The 10,808-nt window shown below is 37.9% G+C and overlaps 1 protein-coding gene across 1 annotated transcript in view; it reads left to right on the forward strand.

The window, feature by feature from the left end:
• The window catches only part of fgf11b (fibroblast growth factor 11b), a 48,354-nt gene extending 37,759 nt beyond the window's left edge, over nucleotides 1–10,595 (forward strand). The window contains exons 4-5 of the mRNA XM_024266427.2: nucleotides 6,179–6,377; nucleotides 6,455–10,595. Of these exons, the coding sequence (XP_024122195.1) occupies nucleotides 6,179–6,377; nucleotides 6,455–6,591 (336 nt within the window). The 3' untranslated portion in view covers nucleotides 6,592–10,595. The remainder of the gene's footprint in view (nucleotides 1–6,178; nucleotides 6,378–6,454) is intronic.
• The last annotated feature ends 213 nt before the right edge of the window (nucleotides 10,596–10,808 follow it).

Consider the following 10,808-nt stretch of genomic DNA (forward strand, 5'->3'; position numbering starts at 1 on the left):
AACAAAATTAAAAAAGGAAATGTTTTGCAAAATTAAAGTTTCAAAAATCTAAATGAAAAATGAAATACAATAAGATCAAAAAAGGAAGGAAATATGGGACATCACTGATTGGTTTTCGTCGTTTGAGCTTTTTTCAAATGTGTCTTCAATTTCTGCAAACTTATAAAAGTTGTATGATTATGACAGAACTTATGTCGCTTTATGCCAAACAACTTTTAGTTGAAATGGCTGAAAAATGTTATCATCTGATCAGCAGTTTCTGTAAAAACAACAACAACAAAAATTCAGTGAACAAAACTGATTTCCAGGAATGAAATGTTAAAAATTGACACAAAATGAAAAAAAAACAGGTAAGGGTAGATTTTAAAAAATGTAGTAATGTGGAAATGGAATCTGAAAAACTCAAACATCATAATTGAATCAGTGATGTCCAATAGTACCTATCTTTTCCGTTTTCTGTAAAAAGGAGACAAAAATTCAGGAAACAAAAATCATTTCCAGAAATGAAAATTAAATGTTAAAAAATGAAACAAAAACATAAGTTGGAAAAGGTAGGTACTATGGGACATCACTGATTGGATGATGACGTTTGTCCACCATTTCATCCAGACGTCATTTGGCATGAAGCGATACTGGATATGCTCCATACTAATGATAACATTTTAATAAGTATGCAGACATTGAAGAAACTCAAACATTATTCACCTTTCAGCACATCCCACAGAAATGAACCTTCACTGAGTCACAAAGGGGGTTTGATTAAGTTTTATGGCAGATGCCCCTCCAGACATACAACACAATCAAAATCAGCTTTATTGACCAAGTACAGTGTATATATACAAGGAATTTGGTTTAAGTGTCTTGTGCTCACATGTGCAAACATGGCAAGGTAAATAAGGGTAGAAGAATGAAGCATAAAAATAAATAAATAGATTATATCTGAAGAAAAAGATAATAAATACAACATTTGTTCCAGTGTAACAGTTTGTGTTCTGTACTCTGTGTCCGGTCAAGAGTTCATCATAGTGATGGCCCGGGGGAAGGAGCTGTCTTTGGGGCGAGTGGTTTTTGTCCACAAAGTTCTGAACCGTCGCCCCGAGGAGGGGAGACTAAAAGTCTGTGTCCGGGATGTGAAGGCTCTGTCGAGAATACAAGAGAGCGCAGCACTGAGGCTCCATCTTGATGTATCCAGCCTGGGGACTGACATAGGGAAATCCAGACTCAGGCTCGGGCGACTTTAAAACGCCATAGGGACTCATACTAGATGAAGATCAATGTACCACCTGGGAATTGAACCCAGCTTTCCTGTGTCCACACCTAACCAACTGAAACATTCAGAAATGCTAGAAAGAAATGTAAACATCATCCAATCAGCGATGTCCCACAGTACTTTTTCCAGTTTCTTTCATTTTGATTCCTGGAAACTATTTTACTTTTCCAAAACATCTTTTTGTCTCCCTTCCTTCCCGTTTCTTTCATTATCTGATTTGCTTTTGTAATTGTCGTTGTGATCTATGATTTGTTTTGCATTGAGAGATTTGTTGGTGTGATATGCAAGTCAGAACGTGTGACACCATCAAAGCTTACGAAGGTGAACAAAGTCATGACCCGTATGTGTGAAACTGGAAGTCTGATGCACCGCTGAGTCTAAACTTGGACCGAATTCCTGGGTCTTGGAGAAATTCTGCACTCAGCCATTTCTGTCCTGCTGCACTTACTTAATCAATCCAGCAGATTGTCTCTGCTTCCTGACAGGGTAAGGACCCTGTCGAGACAGGACCCTGATGGAGACTAAGAGATGTATATCTGTCTCCACTGGTTAATATCAGCAGTTATGCAGGGTTCAGTAAATGCTGAGGACAGAGTGGAGGAAGGTGTGGCTGGGGCATGGTCATTTGCAAGGCCTGTCTTAAATAATGGATTTCATCTAAGTTCTATTAATTTCATTTTATTGTGTCAGTTCAAATTTAATCAGCTATAGATAACTGTCAGAAAAGGCGACTGGTCCATACAAAATGTTCATTTTCTGTGAGGACGTTGCAGGGTTTTAGCTTGATTAACTTGGATTTTGAGCCGCCCAAACAAAAGCGCATCAGTCCGTTGACAGATTGGAGAGTCCTTCCAACTGTCTTTAGCTCAATTGCCTGCATCTGTCTCAGTGCCTAAATCAAAAGTTGCATTGTCTGTGCTGACCTTACAAAAGAAAGCTACTCTTCTGGATTCTTATTTGAATTGCTTTGATCGTATAAAACTTGAATTTTTGAATCATCTACTCATGTTTTGTCTTTACAATATAGGAACACCCAATAGAAAGGGTTCTGGTTTTAAAGGAGGACTCAGCTTTGGCATTTTGGTGGTTCCTGCGTGTGTTAGTACTATGAGAGTTGAAAATCCATGACTTGTCAGACACCTGAGTCTGCAAAATGAGTTTAGTCCCCTGTAGCAGCGAGGAAACTCAGTCACGACTGTGCTTGGTGATGCAACCCCTTCAATCCAACTCTTGCTGCTGAGTGCCAGGCAGGAAGGTAGAGTCCCAATTTTAGACTTTTTTTTTAATCAAATTTGGGACAGAAACCTACAGCAGCAATACCTTAGGGCGCAAAGCACTTCAATTGGCCACTAAGTCAGTAGACAGGCCATTACAGACTGTAGAAATACCACTAGAATCACGCTCATCTGCTAGCAATTACTTTCTAACATCACAGCAGACATTAAACTAAGTTAAAAACCTCAATGATTCACCAATGACAAAGCTGAACGTATTCTTATTCATAAAGTAAAAATGATTAATCACTGTATCTGTTTCAGGGTCACAGAGCTGCCAGAGCCTAACCCTCTGTAGGGTGAAGGCGGGGTACACCCCGGACAGGTCGCCAGTTTGTCACATGGCTACACAATCGCTTACCCATCTGAATAATCAGGACAATTCAGAGTAATCAATGAACTTATGGAGCATGCTTTTGAACTGTGAGGAAGTCGGAGTGCCCACAGAAAAGCCATGCATGCATGAGGAGGACAATCAAACGCACACAGGAAGGTCTCGACTGGGATTCAAACCCTTTTTGCTGTGAGGCGAAAGCACTAATCACTGCACTATACAGTTCAGAAAGGCAATTTAAAAGCAAAATTTACAGTAATATCAAGCAGAGAAATTGTGCAACAGAAAATAGGCACTGAGGGCACCTCTTACTTTTAGTTTTTTTAAGTTTCTTTAAAAAAAAAAGTAAAATTATGCAAATGACTTGTTCATATGATTTTTTATTAATTAGAAATGCTCAAGAAAAGAAAAATATTAGTTTTTTTCCTATGTTTCATTTTGTTTGTAAGAAAAAAGACACAAACTAAAATAAGTGAACAAAAAAGAGAATAGAAAGCTTTTTGCTTACTTTCTCTGGTTTTAGCTCATAACCATGTTGACTAACCTGAACCTGGATGATGGCGTTCCTAGCACTCGTCGTTGGTATTTGGATCAATCATCACAATGGCTTTGGAACAATGCTCGGACATTTTTTTACAGACGACTCAACTGCTGATTACTGTTCAACTCGAAGAAACAAGTACTTCCAGTTAAAAGCATTTGAAATGTTACAGACTACATTAATTCTTTCAATTTCTTTCACCTTCTCTTTAACTTTCCTTTTACTTGATTCTCGCAAATGTCTGTTTTCATTTTTAAGATAGAAAAAAATGTAACTTTCCTCTTAATTTCATTTCTTTGTTTCTGTTCTTAGAAATACATTTTAAATATTATAAAAGGAAACAGACATGTCACTAATTATTTTATTATTAGTGTATTTGTTTGAGATGTTAAGTTTTTTCTACATATTGCACTTTTCTTGGTTGTATGCAGAAATAGAAGGTATTGTGCTGATATAAATGAGCGGTTGATGTGTTTGACAAAAAGAGGTCATGCAGAATGGAAGGTGTGGGTAAAGTGAGATGTAGAGTGGAAAGGGACAATAAAACAATGATTCCCCCTATTCAAATTAAACTTTATCTATAAAGCACTTTTCATGCATATGTAATACACATGCTTTACATATTTGGAATATGTTTAAACTTAAAAGCTGAGTGCAAAAACAAAGAGCTGCACACGCACACAGAAAAATGATAAAAAATTTAATTATTGCATAAAAACTATATTGTAGTTAAATCCCTTTTACCTGAATGATAATTCAATAAATGGCAACTTCTGACCATGTTTCCATGTAAAAACATCACAAAGAATCTGTTTTGAACAATGTCTTCTCTGTTAAAGTTACACAGAAACATTGCTCAGTCTTTAATGTTTAATGTATACAGTATTATGTGATCAGAAAATAATTTCACATATAGTGAGATATTTACAGGTTTCAGCAGACTAGAGTTATTTTAACGATTTCCTTGATATGGTTAAACCTTTTCAGAGAAATCTCTTCTCAACAGCTCTTTCAACAAACTAGAAATATTTCTGGAAACCCAAAATATTTAATTTAATATTGATGGATTATTGCTGAAAAAAAAATCTTTAGAAGTAATTGTGTAACCACTCGGTCAGATCTATAAATTCCAGGATTACTGTAATGCCCATAATGCTGCATTTCTCTGGGTGCTACCAATTGTGGAGGAATAGAGGGCGCAACGAGACAAAAGAGTCAGAGAAAAATCTGACAGTCTGTCTTTATTGACGGCGTTCACAGAAATTGTTTGTGACACGCTACACGATAGCCGTATTAGCGTGCTAAAAATAAAATAAATAGACTGATACAGCTAAAACAACGTTTCCTGAGACTATTCTAACTCCCAACCTTGTTAGTAACACGTAAAAAGCAGTCTGACACCGCTACACGTTAGCCACATTAGCATATTACCAATAAGACTCAACCTTGTTTGCATCACATGAAATAAACAGACCGATACTGCCAAACCTTCTTACTAACACGTAAAAAACACATTGCGATACCGCAATGCATTAGCCATGTTAATGCATTCGTAACTAAAAAACTTGTTTGGAACACATAAAAAACTGACGGGTAGCACTAAAACAAACGTTATTGTGACTGAGCTATTCCCCAACCTTGTAAGTAACACACACACACACAAAAAACAGTCCGACACTGCTTTTTTAAGTCATGTTAGCATATTCACACAACCTGTGACTCCCAACCTTCTTAGTAACATATATATATATATATATAACAAAAGTTAACACTGCTTTACGCTAAATATGTTAGCATATTCACAATATCTGTGACTTCCAACCTTGTTACCAACATGTAAATAACAGACTGATACAGCTAATACATTACTGTGACTACTATAATTTGACACCGCTACACATTAGCAGCATTTGCCACATTAGCATATTTACAACAAGACCCAACCTTCTTTACAACATATAAATAACAGAATAATACAGTCAAAAATGCTAATTCCCAACCTCGTTAGGAACAAATAAAAAATAAAACGGTTCGACACCGCTTAATGTTGAATATGTTAGCATATTCACAACATCTGTGACTCCCAACCTTGTTACAAACATGTAAAACAACAGAATGATACAGCTAAAGCAACATAACTGTGACTATTCTAATTCCCAACCTTACTAGTGACACATTAAAAAACAAGTCCGACATTAGCAACGTTAGCCACTTTAGTGTATTCAGAAGAAGACCCAACCTTCTTTAAAACATGTAAAACCAGATAAATACAGCCAAAACAAATATTACTGTGACTTCACTGGTAACTCACAACCTTGTAAGTAACACAGGAAAAAAACACAGTCCGATTCCGTTATGCGTTAGCCGTGCTAGCATATTTACAAAAACACCCAACCAAACATTTTAACAGAGCGCCATGTATATCTCTTTAAATCGCTTGAACTTCAGTAAACCAAACCAGAACTATAACATATATAAGGCTCTCTTGATTATAAGGTGTACTGTCATTTTATTCTATATTTCTGTACTTGTTGGTTTACATTTTTTGTGAGTCAGAAAATGTCGTTTTTATACACTAACATGCTGTTGTGTAGTTATTTCATCTGATTTTATTTTTTCTTATACATTATAATATGTTATAAAGTAACATTTAGCAGATATGTTAATGTTATGTCCCTTATATTGTAAGCATCTTTGTGCTGTTTTTGATGGATTTTTGGCAAATTAAAGAACATTTTTTGTTTCCTTTTCTCTTGCAGGAGAACTTCACCCCGGAGTGTAAGTTCAAAGAGAGCGTGTTTGAGAACTACTATGTCACGTACTCATCCATGCTCTATCGTCAGACCCAGTCTGGCCGCTCCTGGTATATCGGTATCAACCGAGATGGTCAAATCATGAAGGGCAATCGGGTAAAGAAGACCAAGGGGGCGGCACACTTTGTGCCTAAAGTCATCGAAGGTTTGTGTCCTTTGTGGTTTTTCCTCCTCAGATAGAAGTCATCACCATAGTAACCGGCTTCCTCTTTTGTCACACAGTTGCGATGTATAAGGAGCCATCTCTACACGAGCTCGCCAGCGAGCCAGTGAGTCCACCTCGGAAGACGGTGAGGACGTCAGATTCACCGACCCTAAAGAACGGACAGAAAGAAGCTCCCAGGGCGGATGCTTCCTAGCACAGGAGGAGGAGGAGGGTGGGATGAAGGGTAGCAGTGACACTGGAGACACCGCTGTCCACGAGGCAGTGAGGATGGCACGAGAGGGTACCACCCTCCCCAACACCGCATCCCATAAGTGCACTGCAAGTCATTGAGGAACACAAGGGTCAGCAGTCCATCAGCAGGAAGGGAGTCCCCGCCCTCATCGGGATCAGCCCAACATCACAGCCAGAACTACACCCCTGTAGACCGTTTTGTTATGTCAGTGTCTTTCGGTGACTTTTTAATGTTCTTTTTTTTTTTTTGTCAATTTTGGATTTTTAATTTATTTTCTTAGCCACATCATCCTCCTTAACCACAAGGCCCTTTATCAGCACAGTAGACGGGGACCCTGTGGGCCAGCTCGATCTGCAGCCACCTACCAGCAAAACAAACCGTCAGGGTCAAGTGAAGTTCAAAGTCAGATGGACCAGATTAGGATGGAAAGCAATTTGCAGGAAGCTCGGGTCAGACCGGATCTTTTACAGTTAATCGCATTAGAACTAAAACCAATCAGTCGTGTTTTGATTTTCATCCGTGTCCGTGATTACGATGTGATAAGAATGATACTCAAAAGGACACATTTAAGGTCAGAAAAGATGACATTGAAAACTGGGGTTATTTCCCAAACTAAAAAGTAGAAATAAAAATGACATTGAAAACATAAAAAATAACAAGGATTTTCAAATAAACTCCAAAAAAGTAAATTCAAACAGGGATCAGTGAGTGTGCGCTGACTTGATAAAGGGTGCAAATAAGCAGCTGGGACTGAAGTCAAGCCCGGGACGGATCTGAGCGGGAAAACCTGAAAGGGAACAGCGACGTTTACTTCACTCAGCATCTGCTGTCAGCATAAAGGCGAGTTTGAAGCCCCACATCAAAGCCAGAGAGCCTGTGAGCTGCAGCACTTGTTATTCTGACAATGTCTGCTAGCTTATCCACTCACGAGCTTTATTAAATCACCTTGGAAGAATTGCTATGAAGAATGGAGTCGTCTGAGTGAACGTCTCGGCGTGAGTGGGTGTCTGCCGCCGCGCTTTTAGAGTCTGTGTTTGCTTGAAAGTAACAGGGAATCGCCTCCTGTTTGCCCTTCAGTCAAAGAACAACAAATTTCCTCTAATGTGCACATTCGTTTTCCTTTTTCTTTAGTGCAGCGGGATGAGGCGGGATTTCTGGTCCGGCAGAGTTTGTGAGAGCTGCACATCGGAATACCACTAAAGGGAAAAACATGTCAACTTGGTTCTCCCATCAAATGAAGAGCGTGCACAGATACCACTAACAAACAAAGACTGCAGCAAGGATGTTTCATGCTGTGTGTCACCGAGTGTAACGTAAAAAAAAAGTTGACAAAAAAGGGGGTTACTAAAAACCACATTTGAATGTGTAATTGTGTCCTAAAGTGAGGATGGGTACCGGATGTGAACCGAGGGTTTTCCAAATGTGTTGAGGGTGAAAGAAAGTCGGAATTTGTGAGCAGAATTTCAAAGAGGTTACGTCTCGGAGGCGGTTATTTGGAAAGAGTGAGGGATTAGCAGGTGAATTCTTGAGGAATGTTGATAAGAAATGTACACAGGAGAAGAGGTTGAGCAGTTTGGAGGCAGCATGTGGATATGATAATGAGGGTGAGGCACGGCACACTTTTATGACAGGGAGAATATTTCAGTCCTAATGGCAAATTGCAAAAAAAAAAAAAAAAATCTCCATTTTCCATTTTCATATTTGAAGAATCTGAAAAGCAATTTTTTATACATTTATCTAAAACCTGACAGGAATTCTAATTTTTTAAGTGCAATAACATGCACAGTTTTCAAAGTAATCCTGAGTTGCATGTAACTTAGTTAAGTACAGAAGTGCCAGATACAGGTTTCTCCACCCCTTGAAAGCTGCCGGGCCTCACTTTGACTGTTTAAAGGAATGCAACGGCAAGTTGTTTCATGTGGATTTTGCAAGTAGATAAGGCATGAACAAAGTATGTTGTGGAGGAAAAAATGAATGGCTTCTCAAAAAAGTTCTAGAATAAAGAAAGTTTAAAAAATAGCAGATGGAAATCGTAGCTGTGCTGTCGTTGGAGTCAAAAAATCCCATTTAAAATTGTTGCTCTGGTCCAAAAATCTACAATTTCCTGCATTACCTTCTACAGTTTGCATGTGTGTAAACTTGTGTGAATCATTGATATTTAAAAAAGTAAAAAAAAAAGCATGTGACTCAAACAAAAAATGTATATTAATAATAAAAGTCAAACTGCGATTGCTGCAAAAACTTTCTGATACAAAGAAAAAAACATTAAAACTCCATTGTAGACTTCATGAAAAATATTTGCAATAATAAATATAAAATAATAATAATAAGGTCACACACATAATGAAAAAAAAGAAAAAAAGCTTAAATGGAAAATTAACATTTTCAAAAACTGGAAAAATGTTCCCCCTCCAGGTGTTGTCAGTCACCTCAGAAACTGCAGTTTAGACAAGCTCTGTGAAAATCTGTGGAATTTACAGAATGTTAAACCGTTGAGATAAAGTGGTTTAATAAAGCATCATTTCATTACAAAAGTTTGAGAATCCAAAGATACATTGCATTACCTAAAATGTCTCATTGTAACAAACGACTCACTAAGACATCTTTAAGTAAGTGTTTTTCAGAACCTGCAACGAAAAAAAATTGAGCTATGAATCATTTAATTTCAACCTTTTAATGCATTTTCCCTTAAAGTTTGATCTGAGCATTTTTAGAGAAAATCTATAAATTAAAAATGAAAAGTTAAACACATTTGTTTAATTCTCTTTTCATTTTTTTTTACTTTGATTTTGGTGCTTGACTAAACAAACTGTTTATAATTGTAATATTAATTTATGTGGCGCCAAATTAAGATGTGTTCAATGTTTTTAAGTTGTTTATTTATTTTTTTTACGTGTTTGATCTACAGTAAAAAGAGGGTTTTTCTATGGAGTGCAAAGAGTTTTACTGTTGCATCCTGGGAACAGTGCTGTGTTTCCAATCAATCTGTTCAGGAATGGTCCAAATGGGGGGTGGTTTGGATTTATATCATTCCAGAGAAAACTGCAGTTGGGCTTTCATTTTTTCAAATCTGCCTGTTTGTGTTAGTAGTATATTTGTACAAGTGTCTGTGTCGGTTTGTCTTTTTGTTTTGGTAAGTTTTGTCTAATCTTAGGAAGTGGATAATGCATATTTATTTTTCTCCTGTCATTTTGTCTGCATTGAACGTATCAGCTCTCATAAGTGAAATTCTTCCAGCCAGAATGCCACTGTGCAGCTCAGCTGTGTTTTAGGTGACAGATGCAATGAGTTCCTGTGAAAACAGCAGAATAACTCCGTCGTGCTCGTGCCTTGGTGGTCATGTAAGTCTTCCAGGATTGTTCCACAAAGGCTTTCTCCTGCTCTCTCAGACTGTTGACTTCTCCGTCTCTCTAATCAATCCTCTCGTCTTCCAGACATACAAATACTTTTCTTTTTGAAGGAAGGAAAAAAAACAGAAGAAGCCATAAGTCAAATGAGCCTTGGCACTGGTCAGCCGCTGAGAACAGGCCTGACTCCTCAGGCTCCCTGCCTTCACGAGTGAGGGGAGGGGTTTAAAGAAACGCTGGACTCCTCAATATTGAACAGAAGATCACTTGGTTGCAGCTTTTTCTGAACACTTCCAAAAAAGCAGCACGACAAAAGCCAGCAATATGCAACGAGATCTAGCAGCCCAGACTCAAGGAGGGAAAACAACCCCACAAGGCTCTACAATCGAAATCTGCAGGCAACTATTGCAATTGTTTGTTTTTTTTGTTTTCTTGAAGCATGCACTTGTGACTCCTCAAGGTTGACTCTCTCTCAAGAGACAAGCCCTGGATTCACCCCCTCTCTCCATGTCTGTCATTTAACGTGTACATTTCTACTACAACTCCTATGAATTCAAAGGAGGAGTCCTATTCTGGAATATTATTCAATAAACAAACATATATTTCTATGATTGTAAACGGTGTCGTTTGATGCTTTTCCCTCGTTATATATATATATAGGTGCGAAATGTGCCAAACCGGTGCTGCTGACCTGACTTGCTGGTGCCGTTTAACCCTCTAAGTTCCAGTGTTTATGTTATTTGATTTACAGTAATTTTTTTTAATTCGTAACACGATCCAGCAGATTCTGAAGGAGAAAAGTGGCTCGTGCCTCAGGTGTTAAAGAGTTAA

The sequence above is a fragment of the Oryzias melastigma genome, linkage group LG14 (assembly GCF_002922805.2).
Source record: "Oryzias melastigma strain HK-1 linkage group LG14, ASM292280v2, whole genome shotgun sequence".
NCBI lineage: Eukaryota > Metazoa > Chordata > Actinopteri > Beloniformes > Adrianichthyidae > Oryzias > Oryzias melastigma.